Source organism: Corvus cornix, chromosome 3 (assembly GCF_000738735.6).
Source record: "Corvus cornix cornix isolate S_Up_H32 chromosome 3, ASM73873v5, whole genome shotgun sequence".
Taxonomy (NCBI): Eukaryota; Metazoa; Chordata; class Aves; order Passeriformes; family Corvidae; genus Corvus; species Corvus cornix.
The window spans coordinates 2,017,861-2,039,985 of record NC_047056.1 but is presented as its reverse complement, the minus strand read 5'-3'; the positions used below and the strand labels follow the sequence as shown (position 1 = coordinate 2,039,985).

The 22,125-nt window shown below is 44.3% G+C and overlaps 2 protein-coding genes across 19 annotated transcripts in view; one reads left to right on the top strand and one right to left on the bottom strand.

The window, feature by feature from the left end:
• Window positions 1-17,302, top strand: part of CCDC88A (coiled-coil domain containing 88A) — a 65,293-nt gene extending 47,991 nt beyond the window's left edge. For 4 of the 18 annotated variants that reach the window (XM_039569952.1, XM_019287946.3, XM_019287944.3 and 1 more), the window contains 8 exons: window positions 4,123-4,206; window positions 5,227-5,430; window positions 5,718-5,789; window positions 6,344-6,430; window positions 6,561-6,617; window positions 6,762-6,842; window positions 8,225-8,490; window positions 9,695-17,302. In XM_039569952.1, the coding sequence (XP_039425886.1) occupies window positions 4,123-4,206; window positions 5,227-5,430; window positions 5,718-5,789; window positions 6,344-6,430; window positions 6,561-6,617; window positions 6,762-6,842; window positions 8,225-8,490; window positions 9,695-10,708 (1,865 nt within the window). In that variant the 3' untranslated portion in view covers window positions 10,709-17,302. The remainder of the gene's footprint in view (window positions 1-4,122; window positions 4,207-5,226; window positions 5,431-5,717; window positions 5,790-6,343; window positions 6,431-6,560; window positions 6,618-6,761; window positions 6,843-8,224; window positions 8,491-9,694) is intronic. The other 14 variants (XM_010402995.3, XM_019287958.2, XM_019287951.3 and 11 more) reach the window with 12 other exon arrangements.
• LOC104691497 (prolyl-tRNA synthetase associated domain-containing protein 1-like) lies at window positions 15,425-19,908 on the bottom strand. Its single transcript, XM_010402998.4, has 3 exons — window positions 19,797-19,908; window positions 17,700-19,203; window positions 15,425-16,523 (listed from the first exon to the last, which is right to left on the bottom strand). Exons 1-2 carry the CDS (start codon window positions 19,875-19,877, stop codon window positions 18,766-18,768), a joined length of 519 nt encoding a protein of 172 aa, XP_010401300.3. The 5' UTR covers window positions 19,878-19,908; the 3' UTR covers window positions 15,425-16,523; window positions 17,700-18,765.
• Window positions 19,909-22,125: the final 2,217 nt, after the last annotated feature.

Here is a 22,125-nt window from a genome sequence, read left to right as displayed (position 1 = left end):
AGATCTGATACCCATCCCATTAGGGTGCCCATGATATATAAGGCCAGATTCTGTTTATTATTATTTATTACCTATGGTTTTTGTTCTCCGCTCTTGGCATGAATCATTAACTGCCCAGTTTCTCACAACTTGAGAGATAATTACAGCCAAGTTATCAGGATGTAATGGTTCTATTTAATAACTGTGCACCAAAAGCATTTTGGCTGTGCATGTAAAAGCATCAGAATCCATGTGCATTAACAGTCACTTCCGATCTTTGCACTACTACTTCTAAATTTAATGTATGGGGTTTTAAAAGACAGCAGGTCTGGGGTTTGTGCCAGCTGTGAATTATTGCAGCCACTATGATGTGGTATTTTTTCTTCTGTGCTTCTTGCAGAAGCTTAGTCAAAGTTAAAAACATCCAAAAATGCTATTTCAGGGAAAGTTAAAATCAGATGTGTAATTTTTAATAACTGAAGAAAATAGTTCAAGGGTACATTTTAGCACTTTTGTTACTAACTTCTTCTCCCTTTGGGGAGCTCAGCCTTTTCCAGTGTAAGCTTCAAAACAGGTACTTTTAAACTTTTTTTAAAAGCAGCTGTTGCTTTTACATCCAAACCGTGAGTGGTGTGGAATTGGGGAGTGACTGAAGCTGTCCTGGATGTGTGTCAGTGGGAACTGAGAGTGTGCACGCTGTCGTTCAGCCCATCTGCATCTGTGTCAGCAATGTCATGTTCTGGAAGGGCTTTTCTGTGACAGTTTTCTTTGCATGATCCTTGGGACCTTGTAGTGTGCAGTTACCCTCCTGGGGAGCCACGGCTGCAGTTATGGTGGCTGAGCCTCAAAAGAGGTTTGAAGCTGTTCAGACCTCATTAATTTTTCTACTCCATGGACCTTGTTCATGTTCCTCTTAATCCCAGTGTATTTATCCACAAACTGGAAGGGCTGATCTAATTCCGGATCCTGACCTTCCTCCAGCACACATGTCGCCATGGAAACCACAGTTTTGGAGAGAATTCGGATGCATTTTGTGCCAACTCAGCTCTGACAGTCTCTGAGACAGCGATCTGAGACAGTTTGTGCCTCACAAAGCAAAGAGAGTATCTCAGTATGACAAGTGCTGGTGATGGTGCACATTTTGCAGTCTATTTCTTCTGCTCCTAGAGTGACCGTAAATCCTAAATCCCGGGATCTGGGGTCCTTTCTTTTCCGTGGGAAGCAGTTTGGCAGTAGCAGCTTCCACTGAAGGAGCTACAGGAGGGAGCAAATGTGTGAGTGCCCCCTGTCTGTGCCAGCGCTCAGGTGTTGGAGCTCTCCGTGCTGGCTGAAGGCAGCTCTGCCTCCAGAGGAGTTCTGTGCCACCCTGATCTCCGGCATCTGGGAAAGGAGCTGGTTCCACCGGGAACTGCCGAGGTGAAATGTCCTGTGTGTCCTTGAGGAGGCAGGAGAAGGTAGCTCACCTTCCCTGGCACAAACCAGCGATGTTCTGAGCTGCAGGACTGAGTGTCTGACATAGAGATCTCCAGGATAGACAGGGCTCACACCCCACATTCCCTGTCAGAGATACTGATTCCAAAAGTATTTGCTGTGTGTGACATCTGTAGTTTTTCCTCTTTTGTGGGTGGTGATGGAGATTGTGTTTTCCCAACACAGGCCACTTTCTCATGCAAATGTTTCCAAGAGAGCTGTTATCTCCCTGGGAAAGGTGATCTTGGCACAAAAATCAGGTTACCCTGTTCTCAGAGAACACCACCCGAGGTCTCACAGTGCGGCCAGAGCCTGTGTCTGATCCCTCTGGGAAGGAGGGGGTGCCTGGAGGGCTGTTGCTGTCCCAGCAGAGGCTAATCCTGCAGGAAGTGTGTGTTCCCGACTGCAGGGTTTCACCTTGGCTTTTCATACCTGCTGGCAGTACAGCCTCCTTCTTCCCAGGTACTGCCCACAAATTATTACTGATCACCCCTAATGATCAGGTGAGTGCCATGGATCTGACACCTGCTATGTGCAGAGCTTTTCCAGAGAAAACCCAAGGCAGGCAGAGGGGATTTTTGTTTTCTGTGGAAAAATACAGATACTCTTTGCTGACTTCCACTTGAGCCATTTCAGGGGATTAACAACTTCCCAAGGAATTAGGGCTGTTAGTAAACTGTCACCTCTGCTAGGAACACCAGTAGCAGGCACGCCATGTCACAGAGGGAATAAAAGAAGTATTCTGGGCTCCATTTTCCAGTACCAAGGCATTTTAAAGATTTCTGTCTCGTATTTTCTTCTGTGCCTGAACAAAACAATGTCAGGATTTTAATACAGAATTCCCCAGAGGATTTCAGGCAAGCAGGAGAGTTAAAAAATGGAACGTTTCCTGCTTAGTTGAGGAATTCTGCAATAGTCATCATTCATTCTCAGCTCAGAAAGCAAGAATGTGTTCATGGAATACTGAAAAGAGAAAGAATAGTTAATTGCTGCAGTAGCTCTTCCATCCCAGTATTAATTACTATTTCTTGAGGTGAATTCTGTGCAGACATCACTGACACGGTTTCCCCTCCAAGCATTTTGCCTTGTTGATGCAGGATTTCCAGACCATCAGTGGTTGCAGGGGAGTTTCCTGGTGGGCACAGTTGCTGAGAGCCATACATCAGCCCTTTTGGAGGTGGTCTGTGTTAATGGACAGGAAGGACAGCTGACTCAAATGGTTCTTGAGCATCCTCTGGTTACTTTTTCATAAGATAAAGGCGTTTTTGGTTAAGAGGGATCAGTTATCTTTCGTAAAAAGGATTACAGAGGGATGAGTTATTTTGTCTGTAGAGGATTATAGAAGTTAGAGAAGAATTTTTTTTCTGTGTTGTCTTGCTGAGAGAAAGTAGAAATAGACCAGAATGACCTCTTGGTCAGATTGGTTTGAGAACCTGTTCCTGTGGGTGCAGACACGGGAAGAGCTGATGGAGAGGGAGGAATATGGAATATTTCAGTGCCAGGGTAGCTCATGTGCACTTGTAAATGGTATATATGATATATATGCACTGCTCTGTAAACAGAGCTGCTGTGTGCCAGGCTGGGGGAGCAGGGCACACCTCCCAAAAGGGGCTGCAGAGACAAACCAGGCAGAGCGTGGTCTCACTGACCTCTGCATGAACCAGAGCTGCTGCTGTCTCTGCAGAAATCACCACTTTGGGGAATTCCATCCTGTGTCCCCTTTTGGATCTTTATGTGGTGGCTCCTGTGCCTGGCATCAGCCCCCTAACTTACCCAAGGCAGGTCAGCAGCTCCTAATGCAGAGTTCCTGACTCCAAGGACAAGATTAACTCGTGACTTCCCCCTCCTCCCTCTTTTAATACTATTTGTAATTTTAACTCTGTAATTCTCCTGGTAGAATTTAACTCGGTTTTCCTTGGGCCCTCCCAAAACGTTACAGTAACACTCACATTTGAAAATTTTTGCTGGGTTTTTTTTTTCCTTTGGTATTTTTTCAGCTAAAAAATTTGCACATTTGAAGCAGATTGATTTGAATTTAGATTGATTTTTACCAAAATACTACCCACAAACTACATTGATCAAAAGGCCTATGCAGGTTTCCTTTGAGACAGTAGATGACCAAAGTTATTACTGAGCACAAAATGGAAGAACTGAAGACTATTAATAATAGACTGTGTCCTCTTAGATGTGCAGGCAAAGCATTATAGAAGTTATTAGCCCCCAAAAATAATGATGTGAACATATTTTAACATAGAAATTGTCCTTAGAGTTGCTTTCATTTTCAGCTTTTTTTGCTTCACATTTTTTGTAATGTTCAAAAAAAGTTATTTTTCACAGTAAAAATTACATAGTGGTCAATTTCTGTAATCACCTGCAAAGAAGTTACATTTACTTTTTTAAGAGCTTCAAACTGTATTACCCTCTGCACTGTAATCTTCAGTGCATTTCTGAGTTACCTGTGGAAGTCTTCCTAGTGCAGTTTTCCTATTTCAGTGTAGCTTTCATATTTCATTATCACCCAGAAGCAGGAGAATGATAGCTTTTAGCATAGCATAGCTTAAACTCAGACATTCATTTCTGTCCTTAGTTTCAACATTTAACTTCCATCTGTTCTTCTCCCTTTTTTTCTTTCATTTCCCTGTTTCCGTTTTTCCTCATGCTATGACATAAAAGTGGGTGCACTGAAAAGACTGCCCTTTTTGAGGAACAGACCGAAGGAAAAAGACAAAATGAAGGCCTTCTACCGTCGCTCCATGTGTAAGACTTTATGACAGTTCAGCTTCTTCTCGATGGCTACACTGGCTTCCGTTACTAATTTTTCACTAACCTCTCCCTGGACTGCGCTCTATTTTTCCTCCTCTTTTGCAATGTGCAAGTCCTGCTACGGTACAAGGAGCTGGAGCTTTTTCTTTTTACCTCCCCCGCCCCCCCCCCCCTTTTTTTTTTTAAACTTTGGCACTGAATACTTTATATCTGTGCAGCTGTGCACACAGACATAGCCACACGTTCCTGTGCACATGCATATAATCTATTCAGTGCAGTGTGACTGCATATATTTGTATACATAGATGTCTATATACACATGGCCCCATGTGTATATAAATTTACAGTGCACTGTGTTAACGGAAATAGTTTTAAATGACACGTTTCATAAGCCTTTTGTTAAGAAGTCACTGTAATTTTTTTTTTTTGTTTAAAGCAAGTGTAGGAGATTGTGCAAGGCTCTCTGGTGGTCTGTCACTCTGCGAGTGTTCATCAGTTCTCGTTGCCAAAATGTTGCATTGATTTCTTTTGTTTCGTTTTATTTTCTAATGAGAGGTGGACAGTTTTCTCGAGTTTGGGGAAGTGAAGGTGAATATCATCAGATGTGGTATTTTTCAGATCCTCTCTCTGTTGCTCTGTAACCCCAGTGTGCCTGCAGTAACCTGCACTGTACAAGGATCCCGTGTCAGCGCTGGCACTCCGTTGTATGAGCACCTGTGCCCGTTTTGTCCCTGCTCATCCCATTTTCTCATGGCAAGCAGCTGTCAGAGCCTCTAACAGCACCTGGCGCATGGCGACCCCCTGACAAGCCTGTTTGAGCACCTCCCTGGGCTGCAGGAGCCTGAGCCCCCTCCCTCCCGCCGAGCCGGTTGCATGCGGTGCCGGGGTGTGGTTTGCTCCTGCCGGCTGCGGGCGCTTTAATGCTTAGAAAACTGTCCGACCTTTGCAATGCAGATTAAGAACCGGAGCGGGTACATTGCCCACGCTGATCATTTGCTTTCATTTGCATCCCAGCCATGAATGACCTGGTGCAGTCCATGGTCCTGGCAGGAGGACAATGGACAGGTAGTTCTGAGCATCTGGAGGGTCCTGATGATATATCCACGGGTAAAAGGAGGAAGGAATTGGGAGCTATGGCCTTCTCTACTACAGCTATCAACTTTGCCACTGTCAACTCCTCCACAGGCTTCAGATCCAAGCAGTTGCTAAATAATAAAGGTATAGGTAGAAGCTTTTTGCACCATGATGTGATTATGTAAATATTGGTTTTACTTATGTTTTACGTTTTTCAATCTTAATAACTGAGTTGCAGTGCTAAGATAATGAACTGGTTTAATAACTGCAGTTATAAAATGTTCCAAGGTTTTTCCTACAGAATGTTTCCTAAGTAAAAATGGATTGCTTTGAAAAATATTTTAATTTTTACCATTTTACCAATGATAAGTATTTTAATAATCTTTCCATTTTATTTTATTTTACATCTTCCTTTATGTCTCTGTGTGTAGATACTACATCCTTTGAAGATGTAAGTCCACAAGGTATTAGTGATGATTCTAGTACAGGATCGAGAGTTCATGGTAAGATGTGAGCTTTAATTAAATGAATTAAGGGTATATGATGTGAATGTTAATGAATTTGTGAGAATACAGTGAATGGCATCATTGCAATGAGCATGCTCTCTCTGATTTTCATATCTCTCAAATGTATTGTATCATTTCTTCAGACTCTCTTTTCTCTCTTAACTACTACATCAGACAGATGTTCTGTATCTCTGGTAGAAAGTATTTGTGAAGTGCATCTGAACAGGATCAAAACATTTTCCCTTTTACTGGGAAAATGTTTTAACTTCCATTGGGAGTTAATAGTAAATAAAGGAAGTTAGCATTTCAATCCTAAAATATCGAGTCCAAATCTGGCCTGAGTTTTCAATGTTTATTGTTCAGTGAAGCCCAAATTTGCCATGTGCTGTAGTTTATAAAATCATTGCAAGTTCCTTCAAGCAAAGCTTTGGAGTGAAAAATAGGCTATTATTAGAAGTGAAGTTTTAACTGTACTATAAACATTTACAATGAGGACAAGCAGCAAACATTTTGGAGGCTACTAACAGTGCATTTCCCTTGTATTGGCTTAGGAGTACAGGACTTTATCTGTGCAGATGCTCTTGCTCCTCCTGTCCATGGCATTCCAGCCCTGTGCAGGGTTCCCTGTCAGATCTGTTGTAAGTGACCTGACCACAGCTGCCCCTGCATGCCCCTGTCTGAGCCCTGCTTTCCCACTGACCACTCAGTTTCAATTCTAAACTACACTCTTTCTCTTTTCCTCTCCTCTGTACCTTGCTATTCCTGTAGTGCCCTTTTCCAAAGTGTCCTCTTGGACTGCCTGGAAATTCCTTCGCTTTCTGATCTGTAAGAAACCACTTTGTTCCCATGGGCATGTTCAGCCTGGGAGGTCGTGCATGATCCTCTGAACATTCTGTGAGCAGAATGTGAAGGTGCCGTGTCCTCTGCTAAAATGTTGCTCATCACGGTGTCTCCTAATTTTCCATTCAGCTTCCAGACCAGCCAGCCTTGATAGTGGCAGGACATCCACTAGCAATAGCAATAACAATGCTTCACTCCATGAAGTCAAAGGTATGCTGGGGGTGAATTCGCATCCGTGCTTCATTTCCGTTCTTTTCTCTGTAAGATCATCTGTAGAGGTTCAAAAACCCCCACAACCAAAAACTTCCCACTGCACAGCACAGCATGTGCTTCCTCAAGCGTTTCACAGCCTCCATTCCCCAGATTAGGAGCGCAGGTATTTTATGCTTTAATAAATACTAAAAGGGTGGTGTTAGTTTTTAAGTTACCAACTATTTTAAACCAAACCTAACCCAGATAACATTGTTACAAAATAAGAATTCCCCCCCAAATTACTTTAAAAGCTTTTTAGGATGAGAAGTTGCTCTTTTTTTTTTTTTCTCCAAGCATCCTCTTGCACTGCACTGCTGCTGTGAGCTGTGTGCTGCACCACTGCACAAAATGGCACACGTGATTCATGCCAGAAACCTTTCTATTTTGGTTTTAATAGATTAATAATATCCCTGGGTTTATCAGTATTCTCTAAATTTGATGTATTAAGAACCCTGGTACATTTTTGTGTCTCATGGCTTTTTTAGCTGCAGACTGCTGTACAGACTAGACTAGGGCACTGCCAGCTCAAGACTTCATTTAATATTCATGGCTTGCATCTATTAAATGGTGCCTGTCTGGAAATTTAGGAATGAATGCTAGCTGAATATTTCTAATAGTTTATTTTAGATCTGTTTGATTACTCCCTTCTGTAAAAGATTCCTTGAGGTCCTCCTTGCCCCAGTGTCTCTACAGGATTAGGCGTTTCCATTGTAAACAACTTATCTTTGTTCAGACTTAAATTCATTTCTTAGGAGTAACACAAAGTTGGAAATACTTGATTATCCATCAGTGGTTTTTAAGCAATTCATAGTTACTGACTATTTACAGATAAAATGAACTGGTGTCGTGGAATTCATTTTGCATCTAATACCATGTGCTTCCTTCAGGTCCCAGTTGTAACAAACTAGGAGTAACAGCAGGAATTGTTGGAGAAGCAGCATTCTTGAGTAGTTCTTGTTGGAGAAAATATTTTCTTTCCACTCAATCCTTTGCATTTCCTTTAACATTTAATTACCCTGTGCCTCTCAGTGATGCTGAACAAGAGTGGAGGTGTCTCTTTAGCCTCTTGGAATATAACATTATGCAGGTGGAGGCCCACATTACAAGTGAAAGGTAGTTCTTAGTCAAAAAATCATGCATTGTTTGAGGACCTGCAAAAGGTAAGTCAGGGGAGTGCAATTTTACGGAGTAAAAAATGACAACTGGACTTTTTTTTAGTCTTTTAAATAGAATGAATGTTAACTGAATCTGGTAACATTCCAGATTTGAGTGGGATTATACAGGTTTACAGCTTTTTTGGTGTATTTCTAATGGACGTACTTAATGCCTTCCCCCCAAAGCAGGTGCAGTGAACAGCCAGAGCAGGCCCCAGAGCCACAGCAGTGGGGAGTTCAGCCTGCTCCACGAGCACGAGGCCTGGTCCAGCAGCAGCAGCAGCCCCATCCAGTACCTGAGGGGGCACACCAGGTCTAGCCCTGTGCTCCAGCACAGGATGCCCGAGACGCCGGAGAGTCGTGGGAAACAGACCAAAATGGGCTCCCCTGGAAGTGAAGTTGTCACCCTGCAGCAGTTCCTGGAAGAAAGCAACAAGAGTAACTCCAGTGAGGTCAGTTCAGAGAGTGTTAAACTGCGTAGTGTGCCATCGGTGGGCTCAGAATTAATGCAAGGATCAGTGAGTGGAATTCCTTAAAGGCTTGTTGGAGCTGTTGTCACACCTCCATTGAGAGGTCACAGGCACTGTCTCCTGATGCACTGTCCGGTTCCACCAGCAGGAAATTTGTGGAATTTTGCGGCTTGACCCTCTGTGGTCCCTGGGTTGGGTAGGAAAGTCGACCTGTACTGACAAAGCTGTCCATTGTCCGGTGCGTGGGACACCAGGGCTCGGAGTGGGTTCACTCTTCTTCTTCCAGTGCAGCAGCAGCTGTTGTCACATCTGTCCTGCATCAACAAGAAGGAAGATGTTTCACTTCATTCCCTGAGGAGATTCTTGTCTGCTTCAGTTTCTTCTTCTTAACATACTGGGAACCTAAAAGTGACCTTGGAGCTTAATGAAATCTGAGAGGAGTAAGACGAAGGGAATGTTTCTGTCAATCAGTGGCAGTGCCTTAGAAGTTCCAAATCACCTCATCTCTGCTGGTATTTCACATTCTGCATCCCTAGTTCTTGAGTAGACGTGCCCAAACTCCAAAAGTGCTGTAGGATAAAGCCAGCCAGTCGCTGTGACTGGGGCCTCTGAGGAGTGAGGAACCGGGCTTGTCTGGGGCAGTGACACAGATCTGGAGAAGATTCTGCATTTTTTGCTTAGATACTTAAAATTATTCTTGCCCATTTTGGACTTTGGTGTTTTAAGCACTAGACAATTGTCTTCTGGCAATAAAAAATAAAAAACCTCACCTAAGTCATCAAGCCAGGTCCGCTGCAAGTCACAAATCCCAGAACCCCTTTCATAGCCTCCCAGACCCATGCTGAGTGGAAGGGTATTCAAGGGGCTTCTTTCCAGTCTTCTGCCAGAGCATTTCCTTAATGTCTTTAGCTTAATTCTTCCCCAATTGTCTCTGGTACCATTTTGAAAACTACTGCAGTCTTTCTTCACTGAGTCTGAATATTACTCACCTAAACCCTTTTTTTTTGTAAGCTGTACAGAAAACTCCTAAGTATGTGTCATAAGTGTTTCATATTGCTTAGAGAGCTGAGAAATAAAAAATAAAACCCCAACAAATCTTTGTAGAATTGTTCATTTATGTCTACAAAAATTGTTTAAGGAAAGGCAAAAATTTCAATTTATAAACTTACATTTTCTGTTTTTACAGATGAAATCTGCAAGTGAAGAGAACCTTTTAGATGAAGTGATGAGAAGCTTGTCCGAGTCTGCGGAGCTGGCAGGGAGGGAGAAGCTCCGAAAGCAGCCAGCAGCTGGCTGTGGGATCGTGAGATCCCTGAGTGTCAGAAACACAGTTGATTTCTCAGATGGACGATCCCTTAAACCAGAACAGCTGGTAAGGCCCAGCCTCCGGAAGACTGAAGATCTCTACTTCAGTAGCTCTCCAATCAAGTTCACCCCCGGCGCCCAGGGGAAGGCCAGGTCCGTGAAAGAAAAGATCCAAGCAACTGTGACCCAGCGACAATCCAGGGACTGCAATCCCTACGCCACCTTACCTCGTGCCAGCAGCGTGATTTCCACGGCAGAAGGGACCACCCGAAGGACAAGCATCCATGATTTTTTGTCTAAGGACAGTAGGCCGCCCGTGTCTGTGGATGCAGCCCCGGCCCCCGCTGACGGGAGTGCTCCGCCCACCTCCAGTGAGTACTCGGCACTCCGGGTGTCCTCTCCTTGTGTTCACTGTGTGCCTGGCAGGGGGGAGCGTGGCCCGCAGGGCGAGGCAGCTCCCTCACTCCCAGCACGTAATTTAGGAGGTAACTCTGAGTTTCCCAAGCCGGCCAGGATGGAAAGGCCGGGTTGTCGTGAGAGGACTTTGCCGAGCGCGAGTGTGTTCTGGGATAAAGCCAGCGGATCTGGGAATGGCAGCGCAGGGTCCTTCACTGCACCCCAGCCGTTCTTATCCCTCAACACCGAGTTAGTCAGCAATATCAGTGGATTGCCCCCAAGATCCACCTCCAAAGCAGCCAATCAGGCAAACGTGTCGGCATCTAGGTCAGTGCCGAGGAGCCAAGAACAGCCTTGTGCTGCTCAGAAGGCTCAGGGTGACCCGCGGGCAGCTCTGACCGGGGACCCTGTCCCTGCCCCCGGCCCTGGCGAGGCCCAGTCCCCACTGCTGGTCTCGGAAGATAACCAGACCCTGTGGTATGAGTATGGCTGTGTATGAAAGAAGGCCATGTTATTAAATCTGTATAAGCCTAACATGCCGTAGAGGTGTTCTCCATGTCCACTGGATGACAGAGAAAACTTCCCTACAATGAAGGAATCATTCCTGGTTGATCCGCGGGTGGTCGTTCCCTGCGGATGGCGGCTGTGGACTGTGGCATGTTTGAATGTGGAATTGTAACCCCACCAAAGTCTGCATGAAACATTAATTGCACTGTGTATATTTTGCATGCCTTTATAATACGAGCTATATTTTTATTTGTCACGCATTGCAAATATTTTGGTGTTTTCCTGTTGGTTACTGCTGCATGTTAAACCAAGCGCATGCCCGGAACGGCGCAGGGAACAGCATTCATGGGACAAGGACAGCACTGGCACTGGTGCTCAAGCTCTCAGAGCTATCAGCAACGCAACTGAGTATCTACTTGCAGGGAAAAAACCCTTTTTTCCCCCCTCCTTTCAAATATGAGGCGCTAATGGAAAGAAGTGTTTGGGACATCTCAGTGTCTTCTTACCCTTTTCATTTATGCCGTGTTGTGGCATAAATGCACAAGGAACAAGTGCCCAATAATCCCAATAATCCAGTGCCTCTGGTTTGCACAGCAAATATTAATTACTGTCCATACAGAGCAATAAACAGACCATTCATAATCCTAAACAGAAATGATCATTCTTACAAAGAGGTGATAAATAGTCACGATACGCAGCACTTGTCATGAAAAAATTACCTTTTCCACCTTTTCCCTTTGGTCTGCTTTGTCATTCCACATCGTGGGTACAACTGTAGTGAAGTGTCTGGTTTTATCAGGGGTCAAATAACAGGCTCCTTGTGATGTATAGCAATAAAAACCTGTCTTGAGTATGGTGGAAATTAATTTTTTCTTCTCAACGGAAGTAACACTGATATAATAGAAAACAAATGGTGCAGCAAAATAACAGGGAAAAAAAAGTGAAATTAACACAGTTAAATAAAAGAAAAAGAACAAAGTTGCTTGCAAGGTTATGGGAGGATATGAATACTTCAGCAAATAACTCCTTAAATTCCAGACAAGCTGCTAAAGACAGATGTTGAATAGTAATTACTTGATGTGCCACTGTTTCTGCAAGTGCTTGAAACTTTGCAATGGTAAATTTAAACAGTTTAAAATTGTATCAGATTTAAGCTATAATTGCATGAGGCTTTAGGCATGAGCATTTCTTTGCAAGAAGGCATCGGTTATGCCAGTTGTGGGAGCTAAAATACGTTATAAAAATTTTAAATGACAGTATAGCTAGAGGGAAAATATTTAAAATTGAAAATAAATATTGAAAACAACAAATGTCACATTCGGATTTTTACAACTGAATTTATTCTGCCAGCAGTTTTGTGGCAGTCACAGAACTACTGCGTGGGCTGAACTTTTAATTCCTTGGTGCTTAATTAGGGAGGGGCAGTGAATCCATAGTTCCCCAAGAAAGAGCAGCAGATATCCCGTGTGGGAATCTGGAAGGGCTCTGTTTTATAAGGGATAAGAAGCCCTGCATTTCAGGAACAAGGGGAGGATATTCAATGTCTGTGGAGAGTAAAATGACTGTTTCAGGATGTGACACAGGCCTTCCCCAGGTCTGCACCACTCGTTGGTATTGGGCTGATAAATCTCTCACTTCTCCTAGTGCTGGGCACAGCAAGCAGTCGGTTATTGCTATGTTCCCTCTGGAACTGCCTCAGCAGCAGAAGAATGAGAAATCTGATACACAGAATCTTAATTTCACACACATTTCCTCTGACAGAGCAAGATCAGTGTTCTGGTCTTGGCTCATGCCATTTGACTTCACTCCCGTTCGTCTGTAGCTGTGTTGGGATTAGGTGGGAGGTGAAGAGCGCTGGTATCCCAAGCAAAGTGCTTCAAGTTATTTAAGCAATTACAATCCTAGCTCTGAGTAGTACAAAGTAGCACAGGGTGAGTTAGTACAAACTTGCCCAGGGTCTGGCTTTTCTTACCTTTCTGCAGAGATGCTGATCAGAGCACAGTGTGTAGCTGCTTTAGATCGACTCTGGTTGTAGAAGTCGGAGCAGCTCTCAGGTGTGCTGTTACCTCCTCGACTTGCTTAGGTCCTTAGACAGTCACACCTACAAGAACTGCCAGTGTTGTCCCCAGCTTCCCTCTTAAACCCCAAGGGCTTCGGAATGACCGAGCATGAGTGTCCTGGAGCACTAGTGTCTCCAGTCTGCTGGAGTTGGAGACCAGCCTTGTCCAGCTCAAGCCACTCTGCTTTGGTTTGTAAATTTGGATTGAATTGCATTTCAGTTCTGAGGATAACAACTTGTTTTGCTCCACTGAGTTGGGCAGCAGCAGAAGCATTCTGCAAGAGAGTGTTTAATGGCTCTGAATAATGGCTTATCAACATTGTTTGTTACATGTGAAAGAAAATGGTGTCATGGTCGAAGGATCTTTTTTTTCCTCCGCTCTTTGGTCCTTAACAGGAAGTTCATGGATGTCTATCTATGTTCAAACAGTGGAAGGTTCCATGGAATTCTTTTCATTCCCAATCCCTGCTGCTCCTCAGCCATGTGCATGGCAGGCTGTGAAACACACGGAGCCCTTGCTCATTCCTTGGTCCCTGCTGCCTTGGGCAGTGCTAAGTTAGGACTCTGCATGGTACTGGTAAACACTAAATACGTGGCTGCTGCCCAGAAAGGTTTTGTTGTTCAGGCTCAGCCGTTTGCTCACAGTTGAGGTTTGCTTGGCTCAGGGTTTGCTTGATGCTTTGCTTTCAGTGACTGGTGAATTCAGATGCTGCATTTTGCATGTTCAAGCTGTTGCATGCAAAGACAGTTTTGTGGTTTGTGGAACTGAATGTGAACGTTTGTCGGTGTGCAGCAAGTCAAAATACAAAGAAGGAAGTTCTCTGCTAGGGTCAGTCAGCTGTGATTGCACCTCATTATTACTTTGTCTTTCCACACATGCAGAAAGGTAGGATTGGTGACATGTATCTGACTGTGGCTTTAGGAATAACACCTAGCTGTTCTAAATGCTGAGATGAATGTCAGTGAGTGTAGCTAAGCAGGCACTTGCAGTGAGTTTCTTCTGTCCCTCTCCTCTGTCCTTTCCTCTTAAAAACAACCAGAAAGTGTTTATATATCCTTTTGCTCTCCTAATGAGTAGAATGTGTTTTAATGCATGAGGGGTTTTTTTCATGTCCTGATAAACACAATGAATAACCTGAAATGCTTTTCTCTGCAGATGTGGAAGCTATCCCAGAAAGCAGAAATTCAAAAAGCAGGTCTAGGGAGCAACAAAGCTCCTAATTCTATTACCCACTACCTGAGCTGTGGGCCAAGTGGTGAGTTTCCTGCCCAACCTGTAAATGAGATGAATTTCATTTACAACAAACTAACAGCATTCCATCTCAGCCCCAGAGCACACTGCATTAACCAGATGTAAATCCTGCTTGCTTACCTGGCTTCTCTCTCGCTCACTCACTAGGCCGGGGCCGGTGGCTCTCCAGAGCTTCTTCCAGAGGCAGGGAACCTTGTCCTGCTTAGCCCTTTGCCTGTAAAAATGACACTTTTATTTTTTCAATCTCCTGAAGAAGAAAGTTCAGAGAAATCCCATTAAGAAATAATACTGAAGGCAGTTTTTAGACAGGGACAGGTAAATCTGAAAAGAATTGTTGAACAAAACTCAAGAGTATTCAGTACCCCACAGAATCTGCCTTTTTATAAAGCTTGTTTTTGGTGTTCTGTCCTCCTCTTGACTTCCCTGAGCCCCTTTGGTGCATGCTGTTAGTGCTGTTAGTGACTGAACTCTGTGTGTTGTGCCTCTACACCTGAAGCTTTTTCTTACATTCTTTTCTCTTTCTGCCTTTCGACTGAACACAGAGAGAAAAGTGTCCTTCAGTATCTCAGTGTGAAGCCTTTTTATCTGAAGTAACAAGACAGCGACTGTAGGAATCATTAATAAAAATTAAGGGAATTTTGTACATTCTTCGTGACTAGAGCAGGCAAGAAATAAAAACCTACCTACCTACCTTCCTTCCTTCCTTGAATCAAGGAGCTCTACTGGAGTCTACTGCCGAAAATGTGTAGATGGTCTTAGGAATTATTGCACATTGCACTGTTAAGATCTACTGAATAAAGGACAGTTCTCATCTCCCTAAGGACCAAGGATTTTAAGGTCTCAAGAATTACTCCAGGGAAAACAAAACAAAACAATACTTCTTTCATCTTCTGTTTTTGAAATTAGCCACTGATTTGCTTAAGCTTCTGCTAATACTAGCCAAAAACCCCCATACCTAGCAGTTTCTATTTGCGTCTGTAAATCTGAAGGAAATGCTGTAGAATTTTGTTGAAAAGGACTGTATATACAGATACAAAAACCTCACAGCTACTGGCACTTCACTGCCTTATTTGGTTAGCATAATCTGCATGAAATTGCTCTTAAGAAAGTTTATGCTGATTTTTGTTGCATACTGCAAGAGAAAAATTTGTTTACATCCATGGAAAAGCTTGGTAACTAACAGAAGTGGGAGTCATGGGATAATGGTATTATAGAGACATTGTTTGTCCTTTGTGTTTTTCACATTCCCGAGTTACTCTGCATATGTATGTTCAGATGTTTCTGACAGGAAATTGTCGGGTATGGTTTTTCTGTAACTTTTATTTTAATATAAGGCTGTTTTCCACAAATGCCATTTCCAGGATAAGACTGTCCTACGATGTTTGTGTATTGACTAATTTTTTTTTTTTTTTTTTTTACTGTTTGTCTTTTGACATGAGCTGATTGTGGCTTAGGAGGTTTCTTGATGGCAAAAAGAAATGTAAATAATATCATATGCATTTTACAATCAGTTCCCTTTAAGGTTATCTTTTACTAGATACATTTTGTTCATTATTGATTTATATTAAAGTCAACAAATGTTATTGGTACAGTTGGTGGTTGCATATATTTGTCTGGAAAGATTTGCAGCGAGCTCAGAGGAAGTGGACAGGAACTGAGACCCAAAACGAGTTGTTCTATTTTATTAAAGCCATTAAGCACATTCCTATTCCTCATGTAAAGGGTTGAGTTCCCTGTGTCACCTCCGAGCATCCAGCAGGCAGGTGCTTAATGTCACCTGCAGCTTCCTCAGTGAAGGTGAGCCCCACTGCTGAAGGCTGTTCAACAGATTCAAAAGCATGAAATCTTGTCAAAAAGGGCAAAAAAGAGGCATGCTCAATAAGCTTTAGAAGGGGAAATTTTCTGTTTGTTTTCTTCAAAATGAGTTTCTTCTGAAAAATTTTCGTGATAAAATGGGCTAAAAGATCTATACTAAGGGCATAGCGGCTATGACAGACAATTCAAAGGCCATGAAGATTAGGAAAATCTCTCTTAACTCTAAATGATGGCATGTTCAAGCTCATTTCAGGGCCTGTGCCTGGGTTCTCCTCACTCTGCTGACAGAGGACTGATGCAGCTCAAACCCCCCAAACAGAACCATTCGTCCCCTTACTGTTACAGGAAAATGCATGGCTTGAACCAAGAGATTGAAACTGCAGTGCCAAATGCTGCCTGTGCTGCCAGGATCCGAGCAGGTGGCTGTGTCTGGGGACACTGTCACTGTCAGGACTCTGGCACACACCCCCATGTGAGGCACGTGTGACTGCCCTCACCACACCTCGATGTGTCATTTCCATCACACAGGGATCCCCTCCCGTTCCACTGGCCAGCTCAGCTCTTCTCAACTTGTCCACGTTGCTTTGCAGGGAAGTTCCATGGCATTTGAGCAGTCAGGTGGCTCTCCGTGCTCTGCTCATTCCCCTCTTCTTCCTTTCTTAATCTTCCCAGTTTGTGTCCCTAAAGTAAAACAAAAAAGCAAATTTAACTTGGGAGCAGCTTCACAGTTCCTGATACTCCCAGTCCCAGGGAAGCACATGGCAGCTGTGGGACTGTGTGCACAGGAGCACACACACCCCCTTTGTACCCCAGGAATCCCAAACCCATCACTGCCAGTTCCAGGTTACAAAGGAGGTTCTCATGCCATCCAATGTGTACGTTTTGTTTACTTTTCTGGTAGTCTCTGAGGATTTAGTAACATTCCCAACACGTACGATTATGATTATTGTTGTTGTTATTATTATTATTATGATTTCTAATCTTTGTCCAGGACATGATGCAGCCTAACAAAGGAGCTCATGTGTGATTTTTAGGGGTAGCTGATGATGTATATGTAAATAATGCTTTGATATTAATAAAACTGCCTTAAAGGAATGTACCTAGGTGTGAAACAGAACTTAAAAAGCTCTTATTTAAAACTGTAATTTCCTTTACATATTGATTTTTTTAATGTTTACCATTGTATACATTTATTAATGATGTTATTAAAATGCCAAACCAAATAATTTTTATTCTTATTTTGTGTGTGTATATTTATACACACTTTTTCTGGAAACTGATGTTACTGGAAGGGTATTGGTGTCGTGGTGATGTGTGCAGTGAGTATTTCTTCTGGAAGGAAACTGATAAAACTGTAGCAGAATTTTTCTGGACCATGTGTAGTTTGTTCTGTGTGATTTGTGCAGAGCTGGGTAGCTTTTAACTGTACACTGTTTTGATACTATTATTTAAAAAAAAAAGGACACTGATTTCATAAGTAAATACAAAAAGAAATCATTCTAGATTTGCCAAATGTAGTATTTGAAGCCTGGTAGTTATTTTTGCTGAGACAAGTCCAGGATGCCTTCTGAGGATCAAGGTAGTCACAATTCAGGCAGTGCAGATTCCAGGATTCTGCACATCCTTCAAATAATCTGTCACATTTAAAACATTCCAGATTTAAAAACCTTAGCAAGTTAAATCTAATATTCTTTTTTTTAAGTGATAAGGGAATAAAACCTGAAGCAGGAGCGAGAGTGAATGGCAGAGAGAGAGCAAGATAAACTTTACTTTTAAAGATGTATCTTAACACTGAGCTAATTTAGTGGTGCATTTGTCAGTCCAGAGCTCATTCATCAACCCCGTATCCCTAAATACCAGGTGTTCCCTTCAGCCTGTACAATCACAAGCATCTGGCCATCTCTCCAGTGACGACTCCTGCAGCTTCAGCAGTTTTGGTCACTTCTTTCCCACTGGACGTGACTCCCGGGATAGATGGGGTTGGTTTGTGTCTGTCAGAGGTGGAGAACCTAAACTGCTGGGTGGTGAAGTGTTCTGTCACTCAGAGCTCTGAGAACAGGTGCCAAATCCTTTGAAAATGATGGAAACTGTGGTAAGGCTGAGGGCAAAGGAACTTGCCCTAGATGGTGTTTTTTTCATACTCAGTTAATAGTAATTGTTCATGTACCCAACATCACAAATCCTTTGACACGTTTTTAATTCCTGCTCCGGTAGTTTTGGTTGCAGTTCATCCCAGCCTGCACTGATGCTCCTGCCCTGGAGGCATCGCTTGTACGTGACATTTTCCTTAGGGTGCATCCAAAAGCCTTCACCCCCTTCAGCTTCACATTCCATCCCTCACTCACTGCTCCCCTGGCTTTGGGTTTTGGGGGGTGCTCGTTGCCATGGGATGTTTACTGGACTGATGGAGTTTCTGCTGCTTCTGTCTTCAGCACACCTTGGTTGAAAAATGACAATCAAATGCATTTTCTGTAGTGTAGGTGCGTTGTTTTTTTAGGTAAAAAGAATAAAAGCGATGTGTAGTAGGGCATAAATGGGTGCAGGGACACAGTGGGGGCAGCTCTGTCCTGGAGGTATTGACGGATGTTCTACAGCTTTGAATTTGTTCTTTCCTGGTGATGTCAAGTTTAAGCCTTCAAGGCCAATCCCACACCCAGGAAATTCTAGTTGTATCCATTTATTGATAAATACTATAACAGTATTTAAATAATGCCTTTTGATTGCAAAATGTCTTATTAAGAACATTGTTAAACTTCTAAGAACTCAAAGGCACTATTTTTTCTCACAAGATTATACGATATAAATTTACATAATTGAAACAAAAAGGAATAAGCCATTTTTTTTCAAGTTTTATTTGTACCGAGATTTTCCACCAGTTTTGCTCTACAAAATCTGTGAGTAGTAGTAGAAGAGTGAACTTCCTCTACTCAATGTCTTCATCGAAGTGTACAATGATGGGATCGTGGCCTGTTGATCTCACAAACTTCAGGAAGTCGTCGGGGCTTAAGCCCATGGTTGCAGAATTTGTCATTGGATGAAAATACACCTTCTCGTGGCCCCCTTCGAGCAAGGCAGCGTCCAGCACCAGCCTCACGTCTCCCTGGTCACAGAAGAGGGCGAGCGGCGTGGCACAGCCCTGGCCCACTTTGAGCTTTTCCAGCATGGCATTTTCATCAGCAAATCTTAGGTTTCCACTTCCAACGCCCAGTTTTTTACCAAGTTCGTTTAAATTGACCTGCCTGTTGTGCAGGACGGTCACCAGCCAGAACGCTTTCTTCTTTTTGTCTTTAAGAAACAGGTTTTTACTGTGACCTCCTTTCATATGTTGGACATGGGGCATCATTTCTTCAACAGTGAACACCTGGAAAACAGCACCAGTGCTGTGTCAGACTCTATATCCCATTAGACTCCCAGTCGTGTGTACTGGCAGGCATCTTTTGTTCAATATTTAGAAAATACTGAATGTTCTAATCGGCCTAAAAGCTGTACCCTTTTATGAAGGAATTTTAACAGAACACGAATAAATTGTGACGAACTGCTCCGGCACACTTTCAGAATCGTTTCTGTCGCGTGCGTACAGCAATGCCTCGCTTTAAAGGCAGCGCTGGGAGCGCTCCCGTTTGCGACTCCACACACTGGAATGACGTGGCTTGTAAGCGGGAGCGAGCAAAAGTTTGGAAAGCATCTTGGATGCCGCCGACTTCAGGGAAAAGAAGTGGGTGGGCCACTCCTCAGACTACCGGAGGAAAGGGAGGGTGGATCGGGAGGCAGAGACAGAGTCAAAGCCACCAAAAAACACCCCCAAGCATTCTGCCAGGCCCCGCGAGAACTTCCACGTTGATACTTCTGCTAAAACCCCACGCGCAGGGCCTGATCCCGCCCTGATCCCGCTGTGCCCCCCGCTGGCAGGCAGGGGTTTATTCCCGGGTTTTCAGGAGGCTGGGGGTGCCGTACCTGGGGGTGCTCGGCGGTGACGGTGGCGATGCCCAGGTCCCGCAGCCGCCGGTCCAGCGCCTCCCGCAGCTCCGCCGCCATCGCGTCCCGTCCGCTCCGCCCTTGCCGCCGGGCCGGGCCCGCCCACGGGCAGCATCCTGCCACCAGGAACGGGTCAATTGGCTCGATTTGCACTCATTTTAGCTAAGGAACAACCCCCACGGTTCAGACGTGGGATATAATATGTCACCGTCCCACCTGAGCCTCCCCTCCCGCGCAGTTCAATACATTTCATGTGCCTTAAAGCAATTTCCTTCTTAAATAGTGGCATTAACACATTGCTTCGACACGCATCCAGTGTGAACTGTATTTGGTTCAGATGTTGTTTCAAACAGGTGTTTGTCTCAGATTAAATTAACCTATTAATTTTTTTGTACGTGCCCTTGCAATAATTTCAGGTTCTGGCTTGCTCCTTACGTACAGTTTTGCTGAAAACGCTGCTAGATAAGAGAGTTAAGAAAAAATTCAAAGCTTTAAAGAAAATCAAAATTCATGATACACCCTAAAAACAAAAACTGCATCATTTGCATTTTTTTAAAGGCAACCAATAATGATCAGGAATTGCAACTAAGGGGCAAAGCCAAGCATGAATGGCCACACAGTTGGAAAGTATTTCTACAATCTGAACCATTGCCCTGACCTATGACACCAAGAATTATTTGTTTTCAGTTTGCCCTTCAGAAAAACGGGCAATCTGTAATAAAGCTTTAAATTAAAACAGTATGACTCTGTGGTTAAGAGACATGTGGATAAAATATGATCCCACGCTAATTCCCAGAGCCTCACAGCAGCGCACAGGAAGATTTCCAGGCAGCATCCAATGGAAGATCAACTCAGAAAGCAGATTTGCAGTAAACTCTGATGCCCGTTTCTCACGCTAAATTTATCTTTCCAATAAAACCTTTTTCAGGTCAAGCCCAGGCACTCCCAGGATGTGTTGCCCTGGCAGTGTCCCTGTCCAGCCCTTCCTTCCCAATGTGCCTCCCTGTGCAGGAACAGGAGTGCTTTTAATGCGCTTTGCACAACTTCTGGTATTTAAGGGAGTTTTTTTCTGTGATCTCTTTTTGAGATGATTATTCCCATTTTACCCATGGAGAAACACTCAAGGGCCCTGTGCATTTCAAGGTGTCAGTACCCAGCCTTTGAAATTCAGAACACTCTTTTTTTCAACACTCAGCATCATAAATGAGCAAATACTTGTAGGAGAGATACTGAGGGCAACAAAACACGTAGTTACGGCTCTTGTAAGCGTGTGGAAAACCACGTGTGTGAAACTACCACAGGTCCCACATTATGGGCAAAGAGCATGAAATACACAGCTCAAATATATGTAAAGGAAATTATGGTCCTTACTCATCACACTCAATTTGCAGTGGCCGGACAGGGATCGCCGCAGCAGCAGCACTGTCCCAGGCAGACCCTTGGGATTATCTCTGGGTTTTGCAACCAGCATTAACCAGGTAACACTAAGGATTTTTCATTTATAGAGCTTCCTCTTAGATTTTCGTTTTCCCTAGTCCATTAAGTGGCGCTATTTTAGAGACGCCAAATTAGAGAGGACTTAAAAATCAGCCACGTTAAAGCTTTAGGTTGGAGGTGGGCGGGAGGGCTTTGCAAAGAAAAAGCTGCTGTCTCCTGGCAGGCAGGAGTAAAACGAATTTAAGTGTGTAGATAGATAGATAAATAGATATTTTTAAAAATTAGTTTCAAAACCCTAGAATGGGGATAAACTCAGAAAATCTGTCCCGTGACGGGCTCCGTGGCCCCGCTCCGCTGAGGGGGTTTCCCGCCTCCCGTGAGGGACTCCATGTCCCGCCTCCCCTGAGGAGAGCTCCCGCCTCCCGTGAGGAGCTCCATGTCCCGCCTCCCCTGAGGAGAGCCTCCCGCCATCCCGCTGAGGTGCTCCATATCCCGCCTCCCCTGAGGAGAGCTCCCGCCTCCCGTGAGGGGCTCCATGCCCCGCCTCCCCTGAGGAGAGCTCCCGCCTCCCGTGAGGTGCTCCATATCCCGCCTCCCCTGAGGAGAGCTCCCGCCTCCCGTGAGGGGCTCCATGCCCCGCCTCCCCTGAGGGGCTCCATGTCCCGCCTCCCCTGAGGGGCTCCATATCCCGCCTCCCGTGAGGGGACTCCATGTCCCGCCTCCCCTGAGGGGCTCATGTCCCGCCTCCCGTGAGGTGCTCCATGCCCCGCCTCCCCTGAGGGGCTCCATATCCCGCCTCCCGTGGGGCGAGGCCCCGCCCCCCGCCCGGGCCGCCCGAGGGTCGCAGCTGCGCCTGCGCGGTGCCCTCGCG

Bases quoted from the DNA above. Each gene is read 5' to 3' on its own strand.
- LOC104691497 (XM_010402998.4), bottom strand. From the start codon at position 19,877: ATGGCGGCGGAGCTGCGGGAGGCGCTGGACCGGCGGCTGCGGGACCTG. The intron at 19,204-19,796 runs GTACGGCACCCC...GCTGTTTTCCAG, and splicing joins TCACCGCCGAGCACCCCCAG to GTGTTCACTGTTGAAGAAAT.